At 35.1% G+C, this 26,644-nt stretch overlaps 2 protein-coding genes and 1 non-coding gene across 3 annotated transcripts; 1 reads left to right on the top strand and 2 right to left on the bottom strand.

Moving 5' to 3' along the window:
- The first annotated feature begins 670 nt into the window (after window positions 1–670).
- Window positions 671–777, top strand: LOC141716438 (small nucleolar RNA R71). Its single transcript, XR_012573148.1, has one exon. It is a non-coding gene; the product is annotated as a small nucleolar RNA R71 (small nucleolar RNA).
- Window positions 778–5,542: 4,765 nt separating this feature from the next.
- On the bottom strand, window positions 5,543–7,466 carry LOC141715117 (uncharacterized). The gene is made up of 7 exons (XM_074518599.1): window positions 7,271–7,466; window positions 7,083–7,179; window positions 6,853–6,977; window positions 6,460–6,746; window positions 6,244–6,361; window positions 5,754–5,901; window positions 5,543–5,606 (listed from the first exon to the last, which is right to left on the bottom strand). Exons 1-7 carry the CDS (start codon window positions 7,464–7,466, stop codon window positions 5,543–5,545), a joined length of 1,035 nt encoding a protein of 344 aa, XP_074374700.1.
- A 48-nt stretch (window positions 7,467–7,514) lies between these two features.
- On the bottom strand, window positions 7,515–26,093 carry LOC141715116 (uncharacterized). Its single transcript, XM_074518598.1, has 10 exons — window positions 25,945–26,093; window positions 25,667–25,851; window positions 24,930–25,388; window positions 24,791–24,820; window positions 24,567–24,693; window positions 23,859–24,311; window positions 23,565–23,800; window positions 22,082–22,272; window positions 7,659–7,820; window positions 7,515–7,559 (listed from the first exon to the last, which is right to left on the bottom strand). The coding sequence occupies exons 1-10, from the start codon at window positions 26,091–26,093 to the stop codon at window positions 7,515–7,517; spliced, it is 2,037 nt and encodes a 678-aa protein (XP_074374699.1).
- Window positions 26,094–26,644: the final 551 nt, after the last annotated feature.

The raw sequence follows: 26,644 nt of genomic DNA, 5'->3' as shown, positions 1-26,644 counted from the left end.
ATTTAGTAAGGCATTGGTAATTTACCCAATTTGATTTTCCAAGGTCTTGATAGAAATGTCTTGACTCTTGCACATAAGCTTCAACTCCTCTAATTCAGATTTTTCATTGGCTTGTTACAGCTGGAGTTGTTGTCTTAGTGAATATTGCGGTTGCTGAAAACCAGTGGGGTTACACTGCTTAGCTGGATACTGCTGATAAGGCTGTTGAACCGTATTCTGAGTGTTGCTCCAACTGAAATTAGGATAATTGTGGTTGTTGGGATGATAAGTGGCTGGCACTGGTTGCTGCAATCACTGGAAGTTACTCACGAACTGAGCTGATTCATTAGAAATTGTGCACTGATCAGTCTCGTGGGCACCAGCACAAAGCTCACAGACACTAGCGATTTGATTAACTCCATAATTAGCCAAAGTGTCCACCTTCATCGTAAAAGCCTTAAGTTGGGCAGCGATAGCAGTTGCTGCGTCCAACTCCAGAATTCCGACGAATTTTCCTTGAGTCAGCCTCTGAGAAGGAGTCTGGTACTCATTAGCAGCCATCAGTTCAATAAGTTCATAAGCTTCATCGTAGCTCTTAGCCCACAAGGCTCCTCCTGATGCTGCATCAAGCATGGGTCTATAAGTAGCACTCAATCCATTGTAGAAATAATTAATAATCATCCAATCAGGCATGCCATGGTGTGGGCACTTCCTTAGCATCTCCTCATATCGATACCAAGCCTCACACAGAGATTCTCCAGTTTGCTGAGCAAACTGAGTAAGAGCATTCCTGATTGCAGCAGTCTTCGCCATAGGGAAGAATTTAATGAGAAATTTTTGAGCAAGATCCTCCTAAGTGGTGATAGACCCTGCCGGTAGAGAGTGTAACCAGCACTTAGCTTTGTCTCTTAGAGAGAATGGGAAGAGGCGTAGCTTGATAGCATCTTCAGTCACATCATTAAACTTGAAGGTATCGCAGATCTCGATAAAATCCATGATGTGCATGATGGGGCCTTCAGTAGGAGAACCCCCAAACTGAACTGAGTTCTGTATCATCCGAATCATGCTTGACTTGATCTCAAAAGTGTTAGCCCTGATGGCTGGTCTGATGATGCTTGACTACATGTCATTAATCTTAGGCTGAGAATAGTCCATCAAAGCCTTCAGATTTTCCGCTTGATCACCCATCTATTCTAAAGTTGGTTATTCAACTTTCTCCTCTTCTTCTTCTTCTACGTTCTTTTCTTCCTCAAAAACTTCCTTACGAACTACCACAAGTTTTTCCTCGACTTTATCCAGTGTTCTCTTACGAGTACGCGAACGCGTATGCATACACCCTCACTAGAGTTCCTGAAATAAGACAAGAAAATAGATAAGTAATAATGTCCGAGTCAATGAACTTTAACGACCACTGATGGAAAGCACATAAATTATAAGTTAACACTTCAGTCCCCGGCAGCGGCCCTAAAAATTTGTTAGTCGCTAAACACGCGCTAATATTACACGCAAGTATACGAGTTCGCAAGTAGTATAGAATCTTTTCTAGTTCGTTCCCACAGAGACTGTATTGGTTAACTAATTAATTCATGCACTTAAGCAAGAATGTATGGTTATTATTCAATGCTAAGCCGATAACAAATTGAGGTTATTTATAACTAAGAATTACGCTAACTATTATAACTACGAAATTAAGATTAATTAAATTACTATATATGATAAACATGAGATTCTAACTTCATTAAATACTTCATTCAATAGCCTTATTGTTCTCAACCTTAGCATGCAATGGTGATGACACTAATCAGCAACACGAAACTGATAAACGCCAACTTTTATTGCACGAGTACCATACTACCAGACATCCACAAAAGAGATAGAAGTTGAATAGACACCAATTATATTGAGACCCTATATGTCTATAGAATTTTACAACATAACGGTTTAAGCACAAGTTATGTATCTTGATTACATAGGGCAAGTAAGATGGGTAAAATTACCTACGAATCATGCATAACAATAACACATGAATCTATGCTAGCATGTCAAGTTCTAAATCCTTAAATTCACTGTTGCTTCACTAAGAATTAACACACTATCTTATAAGTTTGCGACGCTCATAAGACGAATACGCACAACCAATATTAGGATATCAATCAATCACCACATAATAAGGCATCGAAACAATTTAACTAAAGAAATTCATAAATAAATCTGCTAGAACCCCACGATAACGATTAGCCCATAATCGGACTCATCATCAACGTGGGTTCCGATGAAATCATGGTATAACAAACGTAATCTTTATAACGAATAAATAAAACCATGTACAAACAAGAGTAAAGGTTCACAAGTAAGAAAACTAGCATCCAAATACAACTTAAAACAAAGATTCACAAGTAAAAACAAGATCTTCTTCGCCTTCGTTGAATCGTGCTAAGACGGTCTTCTTGCGGCTCTCCTTGCACTCTGGTATGTCTCTCATACGTCTCTCTATGAAAACGTTCTTATTTGAATATATATAGGAGCCCTTTGCAATCTGGAAGTCTCCCCACTTAGAATCGAATTAGAATTAGGATTCTCTGCCTTTCTGGAATCCTGGCGCGGGCGCGCGCTATCACCGTGCGAGCGCGCCGTCCTTCTGGGAAAAACTCAGATTTCATCTTTTTCCTTGCTGCTTCGAGCCGGCTTTCCACGAGCTTTTATTCCAACACCACCTAGACACCAAATTAGCACCAAAACAATGCTAATTCACCCGATTACCTAGATAATTCCTGAAACACAAAAACACTAGAAAACACATTAAAACACTTAACAACTTGAGTACAAATACATCAATTCAAAGCTTTTTAGAACATTATAAAGTGTCACAAATGCCACTCAACACATACATATACTATTTTTTTTATACATTTTAGTATTGGTTATAAATCTTAAATATAAGTTTAACTAGTAACGTTTTTAATCAGTGGTGCCTTGCAACCCAAATATTTTTCCAAATACCAAATGACATGTTTTGATTTGTGAATTGTGAGCGAATATTTATACATGAAAAATTTCATAATATTATTAATATCAAGGTGACCAATCAATTAATGGCATATGTCCATTTAGTAATTTTTTGGGATAAAGTTTGGGTTATCCTAACATTTTTCATTAGGAAAGATTAATATATCGTAAATAACAGGCTTCATTCGGAAAGTTTAATTTTTGGATTTTCAATATTACTTGCGAAATTTATTCATTTTTTATGTGTAATTATGACGTGATCTAATCAAGAGAGATTATTTCTGTGAAAAAAAAATATGAATAATTTAATAAAAAATTCGAAAGTGAACCTTCTAAAAAAAATCTTGAACATTATTGTGGTAAGTCAACCTACAACATCGGTTGATGACCCTATGACGTGTCTCGCTTAACCGAAACAATTAATGTTTGTGTGTCGCTTGTTTAACCGACGTTGTAGGTCCATATATATAGCATCCCCCACACTTACTTTGCCATTTGATTGATGCCTTAGTGCTATTTTTACCGATGCTAAAAGTCCAGTCTGTACTAGTGCTTGCTCAACTTCAAGAGAAATGGAAAAACGAATAAAGCCATGGAATTGGTCACATCTAACTTCTAGATAATGACTATGGTACTGGTATAGAGCATCGCAGTTGAGCTTCTGCCACATCTCTTTAACTTGGATCCGGCTCGCTTTAGTGAAATAGGCCATCAACAACTTTCCAAACATGTGAAAGCTATCAAGATCGTGTATTATGAATGCAAACAATATATCCATAATATCAGTATCAATGCTGAAAATGTTAAAGTTTGGCATGATGTAGTGATGATAGTAATTTGGTAATGAAGCACAATTAGAATGATAAGTGATTATGATAAGGTCTAAATAAAATTAAACTGCTAAATGCAACTATTATATATGTAAAGGCGGGCAAACTTGGAGTTGTTCACTTTGTAGATATATAAAATGTTTTATGTATTACAATTACTTGAGTTAACTGCATTGAATGTGAAGAAAAACTTTTCACTTTCTACTATACTTTGTGATTCTTTAAAGAGTTGTAACTTCAGAAATGCGTAAAGATTAAATGGTAGTAACTTGGATTATTGGAAAGTACTACTACATCATTATGACTTGTAGTAATAAAAAAAATTGCCAAAATATTTTTGCCTTGTGGGAATAAACATAATCATGACTTTAATTGATAAACATATCAGTAAGAAAATACAATATTGTAGGTAATCGAAAAATTTAGGAATGGACAATGCATGTAACATCAAATCAAACATATTTACACATTTACATATTTACGAAGTACAATAATTATTTACATTGATATATAAAAGCAAACTGTACATTATTTTAAAATATTTACATATGGATTCAGTACATATACATAATTAACAGGAACAAACACAAACAATTAAACATGCTTAGAAATTCACAACCTGACCATCTTGAACAGGTTCAAGGTCATTACTTTCAACATCTTGAAATCGGGCTTGTGGAGGGCCAATACCTAAATCCATATTAAGCGATTCTTGAATACTGTCAATAGGTCGGTCCAATGTCTGCAAATCGTAGAGATTTTTTCTACCAATAGATGACAAACGTCTTGCAACAGAGTTCCTCTGCGGATGTATCAAATTAATTTCATAATGAATGTTAGGATCATTAAGACGTGAAAGGATAAATATGAAAGTGCTCCTAGTATGTGGTGTTAATCCATCCTCTTTGTAGTACTTGCATTCACGGTAAGCCTGGATATTATCAGTATCAATCATAACACGTTCATACTGGTCTTGAAATGCTCTACGCATTCTAATCAAAACAGCCCATAAAGCACTATTCAGATTAGTTAGGCCTGAAATGGTGCCATATGTTAATCGAATAAGAAGGCCATTTAAATCTCTCACAACAACGCCAATGCCATTTCTATTCTGACCTTCAGGAGCATTCTGAAGGAACTCACTGTGAACATTTATCTTGATCCAATCTTGAGCAGGGAATTGCCATACACGTTCAACATGTTCCATGACTATCTATTCCGTGCTTTTTTTTCTTACTAAAATGTTTAAAGACCAACTAATCTCAAATATAATGACAAAATTCTATAAATACAAAAAAAGTAGATGGGGTGACTATTGGGGAATGGCTATTGAGTTTTATAATAAATTTGTTTTTTGCTTTAATAACTAACTTGAAACAGTTATAACTATATCAGATTAACTACCTGTAACAAATATAACTAAAAAAAGGCATCTAAAATTTGGTGTTCCTCTTAAAATTAGATTAAATATGAAAAATGTGATTATCCAAAAGTATGAATTAGATGACAAATAAAACCAAAGCGCAATCTTGATAGATTCTAATAGAAAAACAAACTGGAACAACCAGAAATAACGTTTAGAGTTCAATGTGATAAGGAAATTTCATAAATAAAAACTTAGGAAATTGAATTGTCATATCGAATGTTGCATCCAAGCCACAAAAAAGATGCACATCATCACTTCTCCTGTAATATAACTGAAAAGCTATTATTACTATTTACCATTTTTATCCTCTTTCTGGAGGATTTGCAAGATCCTGGGGTCTTTGAACTCTCAGCCCGATCCAATGACTATAATGCAAACATTTAGTCAATAATGTTTAAATATATTCTAAAAAATGCAATCACATTAATTTATGAAAAAAATTACATACCTCTGACAAATCAAGGGTAGGGAATTCAACATGATTGGATGATTCATAATTTCACATTACATACATGTTTGTATCATACATGTCTTGGGATTTGATGATGAAATTTTCAAGAATATCTTTTGTTGTATGAACTTCAACAACATCAATAATTTCTTTACCGTCCAAGTCATGCAGAAATGTAGGAAATACTTTAGCAGCTACCTCTACTTTTTCTGGTATTTAAGTCATAAAAATAATTGGTCTGTATTGCAAATAATTTATAATCTGGAAACAAATTTTAAAAATATAAGTGATTGAACCTTTGTTTGCTTTAAATAAAAATGTGAAGCAGAGCATCTTATCAGCCGTTTCACAACACGATCCATGAGAAGAATGCTCCATGAGAAAGATTGATCCACAACAACAGCCTTAAACTGAATCTGTGAGTAAAAAAAATTATTAAATAATTTTGCGTTTCGTAATCTAAAGAAAATTTTCAAACCAAATGTTTAATATATGATTTACTATGTATCAATACCTTTTTTCAGCCAATGGAAAAGTGCGATTACATTTACCGCATTTAAATCTATTCCCAACTTCAACAACTTCCAAATGACATTTGCTACATGAATATGAAAACCAAGGATGTCCTTTCTCCAACTTAGCAATTGTGAAAGCATAGTACAATTTCTTCTGCAATTGATAATTTTGAGGATAGTGTTATAAACAAATAGTATATTGCATATAATTCAAAGATAATTCTCTAACATTGCTGTGAACTGTAAATTAACCTCAATGCTACCAGCAACATTATCAATTAATTTTTTCAGATTTATAAACTCGTAAGGAGAGGTCAATGTTAACGCATAGCTATTATCCACATCATCCCTCGACGGCTTGTAGCCTTTAAGTTCAAGCCTTCCCATTATATGATGAACATATGATTTGCAATCTTGACTTAATATGGAAAAGGAGTAAAAGTTTATGAGAATGTACTTGTTTCTCATCTCAAGTACACACTCATCGTCAAGATTGAAGTACACTTTCGAGGATGTCAAACTGCTGATTTGAAGCGTATCTAAAGTTTTAAGGCAATATGTATTTTACGTATAATATAATTTATTATAACTGTGTGTAACCTTACTGAAAAATTAGTATATAGCATAAAATACTAAAGATCAAACCGTTGTATGTTCCTAGCTTTGCGCTTGTCAGGATTACAATAACATTTTCCTCATGGTTATATTCCTCATATTGATCACTGACAACTTTCGCCATATCTCCCCATATACCAACCTTGTGCTTATTGCTATAATGTAATCAAGTAAGCATTTACTTATTTATAGAGCAAAGTACAAAAATTGATAATGACGTAAAATGAATAAAAAATTGTATGCTGAATTAAAAGAATAACCTTGCATCACAAATTTTGAATCGAACAATATCAATATCTCCAAACTTAGTGGGGGTTTTGCTTACTTTAATAAAGTCTTCAACAACTCCAATTATATCTACAAGATATAAACACATGGATTGCAATCAAAACTATTATAAAAATTGTTAATACAAATAATACTAAAAAAATAGTAAAGAGGAAGTAACCTATAGCAAATTCTGGATTCTCTTCGGGACCATATTTTTTGTCTTCATTCATCAAATCACCCAAATCCATAAATTCAAATTTGTATTTTGGAATCATAACATAATCGGTGCATGGTTGGAAAGTGGTCGCATTTTTAAATCTTATAGATGTGTCTGTAAAAACAGGATCTAAATTCCCAGAAGCATCCCTAACCATAAACGTCTCAATAATATAAACAGCTCATTCAACAACATTATTCCCAATCTATTTCCATGTATCAGCAAAAGCAAATGCATGAATATGAGTATTCTGCACATAGTATAAAGAGGCAAATTATAATTCTAAATATCAATTTCGAAAATGTAAACATAATCAATATATAACGAAATCAACAGATTAGGTAATTACATCATCATCAAGAAGAATGAGATTCCAGCCTTTCCTTATTCCTGATTCAGAAGATAAAGTAGGCCACATTCTTGTAACTCTTTCCTTGATCTTCCAATATGACCTAGATTTGTCAGGACTTAAAATGAGTTCAAACATGAGGGCTTCCATCTCTGCAAGATTCTGTGAAAACAAATTGTAATTTAAATTAAACAGAATGATCTATTATTAGAATTTGAAACTCACGACTCATGAGAGAGCTTACATGTTCTATTCTTAATGGAGGTACTAAACTTAAAATATCACACCGATGTGATAGTCTTTTTGTACTACATTACCTTACATTAACGGGAATGATAATTGATGACATGTTGTTCAATGAAGTGCATAACAAACATATATTACGGAATTGATCTTTCCCTTTTAATACGTGACATAAGACCTGTGAAGGAATAATCCAATCATCCTTTACTGAATCATAAATGTAATATCCGGGATATATCGTGTAATTATTTTGCTATTAAATAATTATTATGTGTGTTCAGTATCTATTCTGTGAGTTAATTGTTAAATGTTATCTGTACTTGGATATTCAAAAATAATATTAATTGAGTATTTTAATTTTTATATATCCAAAATAAAACATAGATAATTGTCATATTTTCCTAATTATTTTTATGTTGATTTATGGATTTATAAGGATCATATGAAATTTATAAAATCTTTTTCCGAGTATTTAAAATCTATTTTATAAAAACGGGAACCAACTGACGTCAACCGTTGCTACGTTTTTGGAACCCGAAACTCTTCCGAGAACTCCTTCCTAACTTAATTGTAATATTCCAAGCATATTCCATGTTTCGACTTTTTCGATCCGGCGTACGGTTTATTCTGTGCGGGTCCCGGCGCAATATTTTCGATACAATATTCATTTCGGTAAATCAATAAAACCCGTATTTTCGATAAACGGGAGCTTTTTATTAAACTATCCCAATTATCACTTCGTAGTACGTGTAACCAGGCGCTGAGACCAAGACCGCAGTACAAATTGTACTGATTTGGATAATTATCCCGAAAACCGATACCGTTTGGATCAGTTTTTATAAATAAACGTACCATTTATATCCGGAATGATCCAACGGGATACTAATTTTCCGTAATTATAAATAGCCTTTTTCCGTATTTTATTTCGTATCAAAATCATTTACAGATAGTTAATTTTATAATTTTCAGAGAAAAACCCTAATTACATAAACTGTTCTAAGAATTTAACAGCAAAACGAAGGCGTTACCAATCTCTGTTTTCAAAGCTTGAGTAACCAAAATGAAGGATTTGAAGTGTTCTATCAGATTCTGAGCTTTGTTTCACTGCAGAATCAAAGGTTTATTTTCTGAAAATTTATTTATTTTCGAATTTATTTTATTAAAAATATGAATTTTTGTTCGGATGATTGTTTGTATGATTTGATGATTGCATGTTGTAGAGCTTGTTTTCCTGATGATTTTCATATGTTATACGTCTGATTTTGAGTTCAATAACATGCTCAAAAGTTGGTTTAATTTTCGAATTTCAAAATTAGGGTTTATAACCCGTATGAATGTTTTCAATTGAAATTTGGGGGTTTTTGATTTAGGGGTTATTAGCTGTTGATTTATAGTGGGTTGTGTTCCATATAAAATTTGCAATCGATTGATATATAGCTCGTTAACAGAGGATGCTTGAATCGAAGGGAGTTGTGTTTTAAAGATTTACGATGTTCGCCGGAAACCGGCGATGTTCTTGGCCAATTTCCGGCCAGAACAGGGATGATTAGAATGTTTTGAATGCATGAACAAGTTCCTGGTGTTGTGTAGTGTTGATCTGGAGGTGTTGGTGGGGTGATGACCCCCGATTTTCCGACGACTGAAACTGCAAAATTGCAGTTTAGTCCCTGTATTTTTGAAGATGATGAAGTTTAGTCCCTGTAGTTTGCAAAGTTTTCAAAAATAGGATTCCTGTTTATAAAATGTTTAAAAATCATATTTCCTATTTATTTTTGTTATAAAAATTCATTTTTAATTTCTGAAAATTCTGAAAATTATTATTTTAATTCCGAAAATTATTTTTAATTCAAAAATAAATCTGAATTAATTAGTTAATTAATTTCAGTTAATTTTTAATCAATTAATTGGTCAATTAATTTGGAAATTAATTGATTAATTGATTTAATTAATTATTAATTGATTTTAATTAATTATTTAATTAGATATAATTACTTAAAAATGATTTAAAAATTTCGAAAAATAGTTTCGAGCTTTAAAATATTATTCTAAATTATTTCCAAGGCTCGATAATTAGTATAAAATTGTTTCGGAGCCAGAATTGGCCAACCGAACCCTGTTTATTATTCCGAAATTGATCCAACGACCCGTTTTAATTCCGAAAAATGTGTTAAAAATCATTTTAAATATCAGAAAGCCTATTTATGACCCGAGACTTTTTTATAAATAATATATCATTGATTACGTGATGTATTATGTGCTATATGTGACTTGTTGATTGACTATCAGTCTATATATTCGGTGTTTACTTGATTATTGCATAACTTTCAATCTGTTAATCAGATTTGGGTAAAACGAAGGGTAGACAAAAGTATGTGTTGAATAGAACTCTATGAGTCGATTATTGATAGATGTTTATGATATGTGAGTAGAAGAGGCAAGGCGTAGGAAAGGGAAACAGGTAGTTGAGGAGTAAGACGATTGTGATTGCAAGTGAGTGCAGAATAGTAAGCTAGTACCAGGCAAGTGTTCTGAACTTTCTCGAGACATTGTAGTACTTGATAATCCTGTGATATTACAAGTGCTTTGAAGCACAGAAACCTAAACCCTGATTCCAGTTATTGATCTTGAGCCATGAACCTTATTCTTTCTAGACCATTGATTATTGTATACCCAAACACGAACCTCAAGTATACGATACTACTCTACAAATACATGCAAACAAAATTCCAAACACTAAACTGAATTAATTATATACTCAAACATTGTATCCTATGCATTGAAAGCCCAAATCTTTGAAACCCTGAAATGTTGATTCCTTTGTTATCCAATTCTTTCAATACCAGCATCCAAGCTTTTAAATTATCTTATTGATCCTTACAAGGATTGAAACCCTTTCATTGTTAAACACTCATTGTTGTTAATGATTCTGATTATTGTTTATTATTGCTTATTCTGTTATTATGTTAGAATTAGATTGTTTTTATAAAATTGTGGACCAGATTCGTGGTCAGACCATATAATGGTCAAGTTAGGCCAATGTGTGCCTTGGATCCAGTAGTTAGAGCAATGCTGTGTGCCTTGCTCGGGGTTAGTGCGTGACTGATCAGCAGCCTAACCTTGGTTTTTAAATTAAAAGTATAATATCCAATTCTAAATCATAATCTATTGTTCACTTGATATCATAATCATGTTCACCTGATGATCATTATTCTCAGTTTTGTCATTGTGACTTGCTGAGCTAGTTAGCACATTTGTGCGATGTTGTTTATATTCTTTCCAGCTAAAAAGGAACCAGTTGGTAACGAGGATCCCCAGTCCAGCACGAGAGCTAGGGGTTCAGGTTGAGAAAGCTGAGCTAGTAGGCTTCTTTTGGAATAATTTAAGTCTGTAAAAGTTTGTAATAAAGTTTAATACTCAGTTTGAGTTTGAATGGTTGGGATTTGAACGATATGTAATATAAGTAGATGTGTGGCTTGTGTGCATACTTTAACCTGTTGCGATCCGTGGTAGTTGGTAAATAGGGTCACTGCATATTATTGTTATCTTTATTATTATTATAAGCAGGTTATAAATAAGATGTGTGTGTGTGTGTGGACCCCAAACTTCTGACCCGGGTTTGGAGGGCGCCACAGGTTTGGTATCAGAGCTACAGGTTATAAGTCACTGACACAAGCCTAGGTTGACGGGAATGGGTAGAGGGTTAGGATTAGAAGTAAGGAATAGAATGATAGAACATTGAGAGGTTGAGTGTTACTGTATAACCAGTAGTAGTATAATTCATGTCGTGGTTCGAGATTCTTATATTGCGATATAATTTCAGATAGCAGCGATGGCCGACTCTTTTATTCCTGTATCAACTGATCATTCAGTGCCATCAGTTGGAGTGCCGTCTTCGAATTCACGTCCTGTTGTTCCACCAGTGCTGGCTATACTACCTCCACCTATGTTGCAGCCCGTACCACTGCAGGCTATTCCACCTCCAGGCATGAGGCCACCTGTCAGAGGACCCCCACCTGCTGATTCAGGCTTTACTAGTCATTCAGTCACAGGAGTACCTTTCCAGTTCTCTTCCTATCTTGTCCCATATCATCAGTTTGAGGCTTGCCTTATGGAGCAGCGATTCCTACAGGGTCAGATCCAGGAGTTATTGCATATCATGCGTACCAGAGAGATGGAGAGTGGTGAGAGGCGACTTAGGGAGAGGCTCCAGGCATTTCGTAGAGCAGCTGCTGTGAGGATTGCTGAGGCTACACATGAGGACATCACTCCTGATTTCTTAGTGGAGTGGGCTAAGTGGGTTCTAGAGGAGTTTGAGGAGATTGGAGGTCTAAATTTTCCATGAGCCAGAGCTTTAGAGATGGAGATGTTGAGCAGTGTTGTTATGGTTATGTAGTATGTACAGTAGTGTGTAGTGTGTATCAATAGACTTTTGAATTATATTTATAGACTAGCTATGCTGACTAGTGAGTAGGTTGTTGTACCCTTTTTGCTTTTACTTCCGAAGCGTCTTTACCCTTGTACTACCTAAAACTTTTGATTTATATATATCAGTATCTTTTTCCTTTCCAGCACTGTCATTTACTTTATCACACCTGTTTTACTTTACCTTATTTATTGCACCAGTTATACCCTGTGATACCATGTACCCTGTTTTCCATGACTGTTTATATTCTGTAAAGAAGCATGCAATTTACTTAGTTACAACTGTTTTCAAAAAGAGATACCTCTGTTTTACAAAACTTTTCTTTTATACAAAGATTTGATTCAAAAGCTGAATAAGTTGTTTGATTCTTTATAGAAAATGCCTCCCAGAAGAAATACCTGCACCAACACCCAGAATGAAGAAACCAACAACAATAACAACCAAGATGATACGAACCCAAATGTGAACCCAGGACCCATAGACCCAGCAATAGCCCAGATTCTTCAAATCTTGGCCCAACAAACAGTTCACCTGGCACAACAACAACAAAGACAGACCAACCCCCAGGTAACTTTTAAAACTTTTCAGGCAGTAAATCCACCAGAATTCAAGGGTTCCTTAGAGCCAATTGAAGCAAATGTGTGGTTAAAGGAAATAGAGAAGGCATTTGCCTTAGTGAAAGTAAAGGAGGAATAGAAGGTTGAGTTTGCAAGTTACTATCTGAAGAATGAAGCCACCTATTGGTGGGAAATGGTGAAGACGTTGGAAGGCACATATGTTATTACTTGGGAAAGGTTTAAGGAATTGTTTTTAGAAAAATATTTTCCTCAGTTTGTTCAGGATCAAATGGAGCTGAAGTTTTTAGAATTAAAGCAAGGGAACATGTCGATAACAGATTATGAGGGTAAGTTTGAGGAATTGTCAAGGTATGTACCGTCGTATGTGGATACTGACAGGAAGAAAGCTAAAAGATTTCAGCAAGGTTTGAAACCATGGATCAGAGGGAAGGTAGCCATTTTTGAATTGGATACCTATGCAGGAGTAGTACAGAAGGCTATGATCGCAGAGACAGAGAGTGAGATGTTCCAGAAGGAAAAGGAAAGCAAGAAAAGGAAAGTTGAGGGAAGTGAGGGTCAGTCACAACCAGGGAAGTTTCCAAATTTTAAGAAGGGCAAGTTTCAGCCAGGGAGAAATTTTAATTTCAGGAGACGGAGGCCAGGGCAACCGTCCAGCTAATGTGAATCAGCCGAATCAGTTGAGATTAACTTTTCCAGATTGTCAAGTTTGTGGAAAGAAGCATGGGGGAGTTTGTAACAAGTTGAACGTGGTATGATTCAAATGTAATCAGAAAGGGCACTATTCGAGGGAGTGCCGAAATCAGCCAGCAAGAGAGCCAGCAAATAAGGATCAACCTATCCGAAATCCAGCAGTGAAGGTTCCAGCCATTGGATTTACGTGCTTCAAATGTGGAAAGCCAGGTCATATGGCCAGGGATTGCAAGACATCAGCCCCAGTCAGTAATACATTGAGGATTATGGGATCTACCCCAACAGTGAATGAGACTCCAAGGACTAGAGTTTTCGACATGTCAGTGAAGGATGCTATCCAGGATACAAATTTTGTGGCAGGTACGCTCAATGTGAATTCTTTATGTGCCAAAGTGTTAATAGATTCGGGAGCAACTCGATCATTTGTTTCACAAGATTTTGTTAGCAAGTTAACTTGTCCGGTAGAGTATTTAAATGAAATAATGACTGTGGAATTAGCAAACCAAGAGCGTGTAACTGTGAATCAAGTTTGTGGGAATTGTGAGATTGCTATTTAAGTTAGGAGAATTTGACGTTATATTAGGGATTTATTCGTTATCTAGGCACGATGCCCAGATAGATTGTCGAAATATGAAGGTAATGGTGAAAACGCCAGATGAAAGGATAGTAACGTTCAAGGGTCAAAAACAAGTAAAGAAGTTCTTAACGATGATTCAAGCCAAGAAGTTACTACGACAAGGATGTGAGCATTCCGTGGCATATGTGATTGACAGAAGTCAAGAACCAACAAAACTTGAAGATATTCCAGTTGTGAATGAATTTCTAGACGTATTTCCTGACGAGTTACCAGGACTTCCTCTAGATAGAGAAATTGAATTTGTGATCGACTTAGCACCCAGAACAGAACCAGTATCCAAGGCCCCGTACAAAATGGCTCATGTTGAGATGAAAGAGCTAGCGAAGTAATTGCAAAAGCTGTTAGAAAAAGGAGTAATCAGCCCCAGTATATCCCCGTGGGGAGCCCCGGTATTATTTTTTAAGAAGAAAGATGGAAGCATGAGACTGTGTATTGACTACAGGGAGCTCAACAAGCTTACGATCAAGAACAAGTATCCGTTACCCAGAATTGACGATCTGTTCGACCAGTTGAAGGGAGCCAAGTATTTCTCCAAAATTGATTTAAGATCAGGATATCATCAACTAAAGATCAAGCCAGAAGATATACCAAAGACAGCTTTCAGAACAAGGTATGGACATTACGACTTTTTAGTGATGTCTTTTGGATTGACTAATGCCCCGGCAGCGTTTATGGACCTGATGAATAAAATTTTCAAGGAGTATTTGGATAAGTTTGTTTTTGTGTTTATAGATGATATTTTAATCTATTCAAAGACGGAAGAGGATCATGCGGAACATGTGAGAACGACTTTGGAGATTTTAAGGAAAAAGAAGTTATATGCTAAATTCTCAAAGTGTGAGTTTTGGCTACAGGAAGTTCAGTTCTTAGGGCACATAGTTTGTAGTAAAGGGATCAAAGTGGACCCGGCAAAGATCGAGGCAATTACGAATTGGGAGAGACCGAAAACACCCACCGAGGTAAGAAGTTTCTTAGGATTGGCGGGATATTATCGTCGATTTGTTCAAAATTTCTCGAGGATTGCCACACCATTAACAAAGCTTACACGAAAGAATGAGAAGTATATATGGAACGACAAATGCGAGGAAAGTTTTTAGGAGTTGAAGCGACGATTGATCACGGCACCTGTTTTGTCACTTCCAGACGATCAAGGGAATTTTGTAATTTATAGTGATGCTTCTCACAAAGGATTAGGATGTGTTCTAATGCAGCACGAAAAGGTGATTGCTTATGCGTCAAGGCAATTAAAACCATATGAACAGAAATATCCTACTCATGATTTGGAGCTAGCAGCCATAGTTTTTGCTTTGAAGATTTGGAGACATTATTTGTATGGAGAAAAGTGCGAGATTTTCACGGATCACAAAAGCTTAAAATATATATTTACCCAGAAGGAACTTAATATAAGGGAAAAGGAGATGGTTAGAGTTGATCAAGGATTATGATTGCTCGATTAATTATCATCCCGGTAAAGCGAACATGGTAGCAGACGCATTGAGTCGGAAGGAAAGGTTGAATGTGTTATCAGTACCTGAAGACATATATAAGGAATTTCAGAAATTGGAATTGGAGATTAGAGTTTGCAAGCCTGAGGAAGTAAAAGTGTACAGTATGATTTTCCAACCGGAATTATTACAGAAAATAAAGAAATGTCAGGAAGATGTAATGGATCAAGATATAAATCGTTTGGTAGGGGAAGAGATATGCACGCAGAAAGATGACCAAGGTATTATGAGGTTTTCATCTAGAATTTGGATTCCACCGGTGACAAAGTTAAAGAATAAAATTCTACAGGACGCACATAATTCAAGGTATTCCATCCATCCAGGAAGTACCAAGATGTGTAGAGATTTAAAGAAGAATTATTGGTGGCCAGACATGAAGAGGGAAATTGCGGAATGGATTAGCAAATGTTATACCTGTCAGAGAGTTAAAGCAGAGCATCAGAGACCAAGTGGATTGCTACAGCCATTAGAGATTCCAGAATGGAAATGGGAACACATTGCCATGGATTTTATAGTTGGATTACCAAGGACAAGGGCTAATCATGATGCCATTTGGGTTATAGTGGATAGACTTACCAAGTCAGCTCATTTTCTGCCTATAAATGAAAGATTTTCGCTCGACAAGTTAGTCCATATGTACCTAAAGGAAATTGTAGTTCGTCATGGAGTTCCAGTATCTATAGTATCTGATCGAGATCCAAGATTTAATTCAAGATTTTGGAACAGTTTCAAGAATGTTTAGGAACAAAATTGAATATGAGTACGGCCTATCACCCGCAGACGGACGGCCAAAGTGAAAGAACGATCCAGACAATCGAGGACATGTTACGTGTTTGTGCTATTGATTTCAAAGGAAGTTGGGACGAGCATTTACCCCTGGTAGAGTTTGCTTATAACAACAGCTATCACGCCAACATTGAGATGCCACCCTATGAAGCCCTTTATGGACGCAAATGTAGATCTCCAGTATATTGGGACGAAGTAGGAGAACACAAAATACTCGGACCAGAATTGGTGCAGCAGACAAAGGAAATTATTGAAATTATCCAAAAGAGATTGATAGCCACACAAGATCGTTAGAGGAAATATGCAGATCAGTCAAGGAAAGACATGGAATTTGAAGAAGGAAGCTTGGTATTACTGAAAGTATCACCGAGGAAAGGACTAACGAGGTTTGGAAAGAAAGGAAAGCCGGGTCCAAGATATGTCGGACCTTTTGAGATCCTAAAGCGTGTTGGTAAAGTAGCTTACGAGTTGGCATTACCACCGCACATGGAGCACATTCACAATATTTTTCACGTATCGATGCTCAAGAAATATAATCCAGACTCCAGGCATGTAATAGAATATGAGCCAATAGAGCTTCAGGCAGATTTGTCTTATGTAGAGAGTCCGATAGAGATTTTAGAGGAGAAAGAGAATGTATTGAGAAATAAAGTGGTAAAGTTAATAAGAATATTATGGAGAAACCCAAAGGTTGAAGAGTCAACCTGGGAATTAGAAAGTGATATGAGAGAAAAGTACCCTCATTTGTTTTCTTAGGAGATTCTGAGGACAGAATCCTTTTAAGGGGGGAAGGATGTAATATTCGGGATATATCGTGTAATTATTTTGCTATTAAATAATTATTATGTGTGTTCAGTATCTATTCTGTGAGTTAATTGTTAAATGTTATATATACTTGGATATTCAAAAATAAGATTAATTGAGTATTTTAATTTTTATATGTCCAAAATAAAACATAGATAATTGTCATATTTTCCTAATTATTTTTTTGTTGATTTATGGATTTATAAGGATCATATGAAATTTATAAAATCTTTTTCCGAGTATTTAAAATCTATTTTATAAAAACGGGAACCAACTAACGTCAACCGTTGTTACGTTTTTGGAACCCGAAACTCTTCCGAGAACTCCTTCCTAACCTAATTGTAATATTCCAAGCATATTCCATGTTTCGACTTTTTCGATCCGGCGTACGGTTTATTCTGTGCGGGTCCCGGCGTAATATTTTCGATACAATATTCGTTTCGGTAAATCAATAAAACCCGTATTTTCGATAAACGGGAGCTTTTTATTAAACTATCCCAATTATCACTTCGTAGTACGTGTAACCAGGCGCTGAGACCAAGACCGCAGTACAAATTGTACTGATTTGGATAATTATCCCGAAAACCAATACCGTTTGGATCAGTTTTTGTAAATAAACATACCGTTTTATATCCGGAATGATCCAACGGGATACTAATTTTCCGTAATTATAAATAGCCTTTTTCCGTATTTTATTTCGTATCAAAATCATTTGCAGATAGTTAATTTTATAATTTTCAGAGAAAAACCCTAATTACATAAACTGTTCTAAGAATCAAACAGCAAAACGAAGGCGTTACCAATCTCTGCTTTCAAAGCTTGAGTAACCAAAATGAAGGATTTGAAGTGTTCTATCAGATTCTGAGCTTTGTTTCACTGCAAAATCAAAGGTTTATTTTCTGAAAATTTATTTATTTTCGAATTTATTTTATTAAAAATATGAATTTTTGTTCAGATGATTATTTGTATGATTTGATGATTGCATGTTGTAGAGCTTGTTTTCCTGATGATTTTCACACGTCTGATTTGGAATTCAATAACATGCTCAAAAGTGGGTTTAATTTTCGAATTTCAAAATTAGGGTTTATAACCCGTATGAATGTTTTCAATTAAAATTTGGGGGTTTTTGATTCAGGGGTTATTAGCTGTTGATTTATAGTGGGTTGTGTTCCTTATAAAATTTGCAATCGATTGATATATAGCTCGTTAACAGAGGATGCTTGAATCGAAGGGAGTTGTGTTTTAAAGATTTACGATGTTCACCGGAAATCGGCGATGTTCTTGGCCAATTTCCGGCCAGAACAGGGATGATTAGAATGTTTTGAATGCATGAACAAGTTCCTGGTGTTGTGTAGTGTTGATCTGGAGGTGTTGGTGGGGTGAGAACGCCGGGATCGTCTTCTCCGGCCACCCCCGATTTTCCGGCGACTGAAACTGCAAAATTGCAGTTTAGTCCCTGTATTTTTGAAGATGGTGAAGTTTAGTCCCTGTAGTTTGCAAAGTTTTCAAAAATAGGATTCCTGTTTATAAAATGTTTAAAAATCATATTTCCTATTTATTTTTATTATAAAAATTCATTTTTAATTTCTGAAAATTCTGAAAATTATTATTTTAATTCCGAAAATTATTTTTAATTCAAAAATAAATCTGAATTAATTAGTTAATTAATCTCAGTTAATTTTTAATCGATTAATTGGTCAATTAATTTGGAAATTAATTGATTATTTGATTTAATTAATTATTAATTGATTTTAATTAATTATTTAATTAGATATAATTACTTAAAAATGATTTAAAAATTCCAAAAAATAGTTTCGAGCTTTAAAATATTATTCTAAATTATTTTCAAGGCTCGATAATTAGTATAAAATTGTTTCGGAGCTAGAATTGGCCAACCGAACCTTGTTTATTATTCTGAAATTGATCCAACGACCCATTTTAATTCCGAAAAATGTTTTAAAAATCATTTTAAATATCAGAAAGCCTATTTATGACCCGAGACTTCTTTATGAATAATATATCATTGATTACGTGATGTATTATGTGCTATATGTGACTTATTGATTGACTATCAGTCTATATATTCGGTGTTTACTTGATTATTGCATAACTTTCAATCTGTTAATCGGATTTGGGTAAAACGAAGGGTGGACAGAAGTATGTGTTGAATAGAACTCTATGAGTCGATTATTGATAGATGTTTATGATATGTGAGCAGAAGAGGCAAGGCGTAGGAAAGGGAAACAGGTAGTTGAGGAGTAAGACGATTGTGATTGGAAGTGAGTGCAGAATAGTAAGCTAGTACCAGGAAAGTGTTCTGAACTTTCTCGAGATCTTGTAGTACTTGATAATCCTGTGATATTGCAAGTGATTTGAAGCATAAAAACCTAAACCCTGATTCCAGTTATTGATCTTGAGCCATGAACCTTATTATTTCTAGACCATTGATTGTTGTATACCCAAACACGAACCTCAAGTATACGATACTACTCCACAAATACATGCAAACAAAATTCCAAACACTAAACTGAATTAATTATATACTCAAACATTGTATCCTATGCTTTGAAAGCCCAAATCTTTGAAACCCTGAAATGTTGATTCCTTTGTTATCCAATTCTTTCAATACCAGCATCCAAGCTTTTAAATTATCTTATTGATCCTTACAAGGATTGAAACCCTTTCATTGTTAAACACTCATTATTGTTAATGATTCTGATTATTGTTTATTATTTCTTATTCTGTTATTATGTTAGAATTGGATTGTTTTTATAAAATTGTGGAACAGATTCGTGGTCAGACCATATAATGGTCAAGTTAGGCCAATGAGTGCCTTGGATCCAGAAGTTAGAGCAATGCTGTGTGCCTTGCTCGGGGTTAGTGTGTGACTAATCAGCAATCTAACCTTGGTTTTTAAATTAAAAGTATAATATTCAATTCTAAATTATAATCCATTGTTCACTTGATATCATAATCATGTTCACCTGATGATCATTATTCTCAGTGTTGTCATTGTGACTTGCTGAGCTAGTTAGCTCATTTGTGCGATGTTGTTTATATTCTTTCCAGCTAAAAAGGAATCAGTTGGTAACGAGGATCCCCAGTCCAGCGCGAGAGCTAGGGGTTCAGGTTGAGAAAGCTGAGCTAGTAGGCTTCTTTTGGAATAATTTAAGTTTGTAAAAGTTTGTAATAAAGTTTAATACTCAGTTTGAGGTTGAATGGTTGGGATTTGAACGATATGTAATATAAGTAGATGTGTGGCTTGTGTGCATACTTTAACCTGTTGCGATCCGTGGTAGTTGGTAAATAGGGTCACTGCATATTATTGTTATCTTTATTATTATTATAAGCAGGTTATAAATAAGATGTGTGTGTGTGTGGACCCCAAACTTCTGACCCGGGTTTGGAGGGCGCCACAATAAACATATCCTTTGATTAGATGGATTATTATTTAATACGATGAGGATCAATGTGATTGGTTCGGCATCAAGTTAGTTAGATGGATTAGTGGGAACTAATTAACAGCTTTGTTATATAGATGCCATTCTTTTTTATTCTTTTTCAATACTATAAATTATTTTTCCAAACAAAACTCCATGACATAAAACTATAATAAAAAAACATTTAACTGTTAAACAAATCGCATACCATGAAATAAGGAATTTAAGTACAAAATATCCATGGTCAAACAATTATAATAAGTTAGTTAAAACAAATATGATCACAATCTTAGAAGGTTGTAGAAAACTTCTTCAAACACAACATTTGATGTAATATTTATGTTTTTCCCATTATCGTCATCAATAAGAATATGTAGTCCTTCTGGAGATGTAACACGAGATATTACAACGTATACCTGACCATGAGAGAATACGGGCCGAGGAAGATACAATCTAACTATGTCCAATGATTATCCTTGGCTCTTGTTCATAGTCATAGCAAAACATATTTGGAAAGGAAATTGTGTTCTTTTAAATTCAAATGGCCAATTCGTGTTTGTTGGGACCATATCGATTCTTGGAATTAGATGTTTCGTACCAACTTGAGATCCACAGAGAATTTGACATTTTATAATATTTTTTGCATCCGGTAACTATCATCCTTGTAACATTGCATAGACCCATAATCTGATTTAAATTCCTAATCAACATAACAACAACTCCAACCTTTACTCTCAACTCATGTTTAGGCATACATGACATATTAATGGAGTTCAGATACTCATCTGGAAATGACGAATCAAAGCCATTATCGTCAACACCCCTGTCTTCAATTTAATCTTGGTTGAGATAAGTATGCACATTACCCGGAACTCTTTCAAGAATCTGTGTATTGATGTCATCAACTACGACGTTTGTTGGAGTCAAAATAGATCTCGATCTCAGATACTCCTGTGGATGCATATTATTCTGAAAATCTCGATATATAATGTCAATTAGGGTTTTTATAGGACTTTTCAAGGGACTCTTGACAAAATAGTCATCAGGAACTACAAACTCAGTTTCAACATCTACACGATCAGTATCAATGCATTCAACTTTTTAGTCTCCAATCTCAAGTTGCCATTTACTAAAGTCATCTATTACTTTATTTATGGCATCAAAATTACCTGAATGTAATCTCATGTTCTGACTAAGAAGAAAGACCTTGCAATATTTCCAAAGCCGGGATTTGTTAAACGATGCATTCACAATTTCAACCCTTCCAGCCTTAGGCAAAACAGTTAATATCTGTCAAAAATCGCCACCGAAAACAACTGTAATACCACCAAAAGGTATTTTTCCTCGTTCTACATCAACGGAAGCCATTATGTCTCGCAAGCTTCTGTCCACGACTTCAAATGTATAGCGATGTTGTATTGGACCTTCATCCCATATTATAAGACTTGTGTGTTGCATCAACTCTGCAATGTCTGTGAGTGAATTGCAGATTGCACCCTTTACTTTGGCTGAAATTCAAAGTTGTATATCTGTTTTCATAAATTGCATAATGCACCCCCTAATTTTGAAACCCATTTCACATTGCATCCCTTCCGTCAAAATTGACCGTTAACGTTAATGGGTTGAAGGGTAAAGTTGGCATTTTGTTTTTGAACGTTAAAAAATCTGTGTATATATTGTGCTCATGTTTAATCAGTATATACCCAACAGTTGTCTTCTTCATCCAAGTCACACACTTTTTCTTGAGTAATCATGGTAGAGAAGTGTAATTGTCGTCCATCGAAAGCTTGGACGAATGCAAATCCTGGTACTACACTGTAATCGGGAGCTTCATCGTCCACAAATCTTACTCTTCCCCTTATTTTACGCTTTCAATTGATGCCAATTTCGATAACAAGTAATTAGGGTTTCAATCGATAGGTAATTGGGGGTAAAAATATCAGGTAAATGAGAGTGAAATTGGATGTAACTATGTTTCAGTTGTGCAAGTACTAAAATACCCCTGTTGACTAACGTTAACAGTCAATTTTCACGGAAAATGACGAAGGGGGTGTAATGTAAAACGGATTTTATAATTAAGGGATGCAATTTGCAATTTCTAAAAATAGGTATATAACTTTGAATTTCAGCCAAAGTTACGGGATGCAATCTGCAATTTACTCTATATTTTATTCCAGCAATGGAACTATGATCTAATTTCAGCGGTATTTTACCTAGAATGAGCTGTTCGGCCACCAGGAAGAAGTGTAACAGTAATTCTGGAGTCTGCAACAGGAATAACAATCTTTCCTTCTGATCGAAAATATGAACAAAGAGTTTGACAAAGGAACATTTTACCACATCCACCACTCCCATAAACAAAAAACATTCCACCTTTATTTTTGTTTACATTATCAACAACTGCATTATATACATCCAATTGCCTTGAGTTCATATTTTTATGAGCTTTTTCGTGATTAAGTCTCATTTCTTCTTTATTGTAGCTAGTTTCCTCAACAATGAGGACGATTAACAAATGTGTGAAAAAATCATTCGTCAGGAAATGACATCATATGAAAGTCTCTTAAGAACTTCTCAACATCATTTAACAACTTTTCAATCTCTACACACAAAAAATAATGGAAAATGGCCAGGCATCTAATTAACAACAATAAAAGTAATACTACAACCTAACGGACATATCAGTGAATTTAATAATGATCACACACCTGCTAAAGCATAGTTCTGGATTTCATACTCTGACAATGTTAAATGAATGTTATCTGAAATCTTGTGCCTCATATATAGAACATCATCTGACAGTGCTGGCCATTTTCCCATAGCACAAGTGGATCAGACACAGAACAATTTTCCAGGATGTTAACAAACATAGCCCGAATTTGGGTTGCCATAGCTGAGAATGCATTTTCTTCCAAAGCATCATGCCACTGCTTGTCATTATTTAACAAACCAAGAGCACCACATGCTTCCTTAAATGTATCATATGTAGTTCCATCAATAGTTCGCAACTGAGTGAAAGATAAAGCACCTTTACATCTAAATAACAACATTAAGGTACAATAATTCACCAGTTATTGCATGAACCTCTGGTAACCTCCCAACCACATCACCTCTTTGTCTAAGCTTCCATTTAGCAGTTTTTTTGATCCGTGTAAAATGGGTGGGAAAGTCAGAATATGTAAAATTTTGAGCTTGTGGAAATTCACTATTAGCTAAAAACCAAGCCTCTAGTTTACTTTTTTTAGAAGTCGCATTATTGCACACATTCTCCAAATCTGCAGAACTCTGAAAATTCAAGTAATTCTGACCGGGCAAATGTATTGGTAAGCGTTCCACGCTTAGGGAATGATGGTGAATGTCAAACCCAAAAATCCTCCGGGATGCACAAACATATCTACCATCAAGAAAATTCTTTACCTCATTCAAATTCTTCACAGATCTTGCAGTTTTTTCATTCCCTGATTTATTACTTTTCTTCTTCAAAAACATTGTAGCAGTGTCATGACCCTTCAAATAGTACTTGAAGAGATATTTCAACGATCTTGGACTGTTGCAAATTTCTAGACTTATATGACACTAAAACCGCTACATAAGATCTCGATTATATGAAACTACATATTGATTGTCAAGGTTGATCCCTTTTTATTCATAACTCCACCAGTGTTACGCCTCCGATAAATAGGAAAACCACAATCGTCAAAATAGGTGTTACCATTAAATTTGTAAAAAAAAACATGCATCGAGATTAATAATAAAATAGACTTATTACAGAATATATGTATCAGTCTATTTATTCTCACACCTCTTTGGAAAATGACGCATGCATTTTCCTTTCACCATACATGGAGATGTGTATAAGTCTTTCTCATAGGGTCCATGCATCATGTACTTTTTAACAGCTTCATATGCTATTGGATCTGAATTCTTATCTGGTATTTTAGCAGAAACCAACTGGTCAACCTTTTTTAATAGAATTAGGTCTACTTTCGAGGTTCAGCCAGATTAGCATATGCACGTGTGGCAAACCACGCTTTTGGAATTCAATTACATGCATAACTGTGCAAAACATAAGTAAAGAAAAAATATGTTATTAATTGTATGCATGTGTACATATGTTTACAAAAATTTAATGTAAAATTGGTGGTGTCCAATAACAAAAATTTACTTCCTATACACTTTCCAAAGTAGTTCCTCTTTTTAATCAAATCTAATAGCTGATCAATCTTAAGTTTAAATACGCGAGAAACAATATCTGGTGCATCGACAGGATCAACATTGGGCAAGAATTTAAGCATTTCTTGTATTTCTGGCCACTTTGAGTTGCACGTCATGGTGAGAAAAAAGGATGGATGACCAATTGCACGACATATCGTCAAGGAATCCTTAAAGTATTGAGACATGTATCGCTGAGATCCAGTGAATGAAGCAGGAAGTATAACAGCTTTTCCAACATGCATTGGATCATGGTCTCCTTTATTGAGAGCATCACGTACAGAATTATACAAATCAGCACGGATGGGAGTTTGATGCGTTGAAACCCCGTCTAATCTATATTGTTCAATGGAAGAAAATTGATCCACAACATACTGTTGCCACAAACGTCCGGCAAGGTGTGGCGTTAAACCTAAAATTAATGACATGATGGTAAAAATTATGCAATAATTCATTACGCAATTTATATTCTAATCACATAGCTTACTTCTAATAAATTCCTTCAAAAGTGTGTATCATAATATTCTAACAATAATACTCTCTTAGTGAAACATGTCACCTCTGTGTCGAGTCAGGATCAAGGTCTTCATCATCTGGCACGGAGTTAGCCAGGGCTTCTTCCTCGACTCCTGTCATGATCGCGCACTCAACGAAAGAGCTTTACAAGCGACATTGCCCTTCTTCACTCACACGATATTATTGGATCAGGCTTTCGCCTATTGTCCTGCATGAAATGTGAATTTGTTTCATATATCCTCTTCAATCCTTCTTGTTTGGAATTCATAACCGTGTCTCTAAAACCACGGGTATCCGTATCATCACTCACAATGAAAGCAACAACTTCATCAGATGGGGTAATATGGTTTGGTCTCCCGCTAGAAGATTGAGATGATATGAGGACTAACTTCAACTCATCCAGATCTTCATTTTCAAACTAATTCCGAGCCATGCGAAAAGCTTTGACTAACTCATTGTTCTTGTCTAACATACTTAAAAGTTCCTCGACAACATCTAGATCAATATTGTCAGAAGCACCTCTCATTGCATTGATTCTATTCTCAACGATCATTCTGCGTGTCGTATATGTAGAGCTGGCAAAATTTGGGGCAAGATCCATCCAGCGGTACTAAACTCCCAACCAAATGATAGTTTTGACCTTGTAAGAGAAAATAATATGGAGAGTTACCTCTGTTTATTGAGTTATCAATCTTACCACCGGTGGAAGTGAATTGGAAGATGCAGTTGTACACTCTTATGTACTATTTAAAATGCCTTGATTTCTCACCACCAAGTAACAAAAAAGCAAGTGGTTCTAGTGGAGGTCTTTATTTTGGCAAATATATTTGACCATTCCGACATCACAAAGAAAACTTGGGCTCTTTACGTGGAAATGATTTATTATTACCCTATTCGTTCCACATAGTAGCACCACATTTACTGCACAACTTTTACGGAGGGACAAGATCCATAAATCCATGCCACAAATTTTGATTCAATATCACACCATCCAGGTCATCATGTTACATATCATCAATTCCAACATATGAATCACTTGACTCTGAATTGTCAATTTCAACCACATTGTCAAAATCTGAAATCAAATTCCTGTTCTCAGGAGATGCTTGACATATATTCTTCCCTTTACTCTTTCTTAACTTTGGTTCATGG

The sequence above is a fragment of the Apium graveolens genome, chromosome 3 (assembly GCF_009905375.1).
Source record: "Apium graveolens cultivar Ventura chromosome 3, ASM990537v1, whole genome shotgun sequence".
Lineage (NCBI taxonomy): Eukaryota > Viridiplantae > Streptophyta > Magnoliopsida > Apiales > Apiaceae > Apium > Apium graveolens.
The sequence above is the reverse complement of the archived record's forward strand: the minus strand, read 5'-3'. Positions and strand labels throughout refer to the sequence as shown.

What these genes read in the sequence shown, in the direction of transcription:
- LOC141715117 (XM_074518599.1), bottom strand. Translation starts at nt 7,466, where the DNA reads ATGGTTAGGGATGCTTCTGGGAATTTAGATCCTGTTTTTACAGACACA. An exon ending in ATGTTGCTGGTAGCATTGAG is followed by an intron (nt 6,362 to 6,459) that starts GTTAATTTACAG and finishes TATCAATTGCAG; the next exon opens with AAGAAATTGTACTATGCTTT. An exon ending in GACATGTATGATACAAACAT is followed by an intron (nt 5,607 to 5,753) that starts GTATGTAATGTG and finishes TTTGCATTATAG; the next exon opens with TCATTGGATCGGGCTGAGAG.
- LOC141715116 (XM_074518598.1), bottom strand. Translation starts at nt 26,093, where the DNA reads ATGGATCTTGCCCCAAATTTTGCCAGCTCTACATATACGACACGCAGA. An exon ending in ATGTTAGACAAGAACAATGA is followed by an intron (nt 25,852 to 25,944) that starts GTTAGTCAAAGC and finishes TCAATCTTCTAG; the next exon opens with CGGGAGACCAAACCATATTA. An exon ending in ATGGGAAAATGGCCAGCACT is followed by an intron (nt 22,273 to 23,564) that starts GTCAGATGATGT and finishes TTTGAATTTCAG; the next exon opens with CCAAAGTAAAGGGTGCAATC.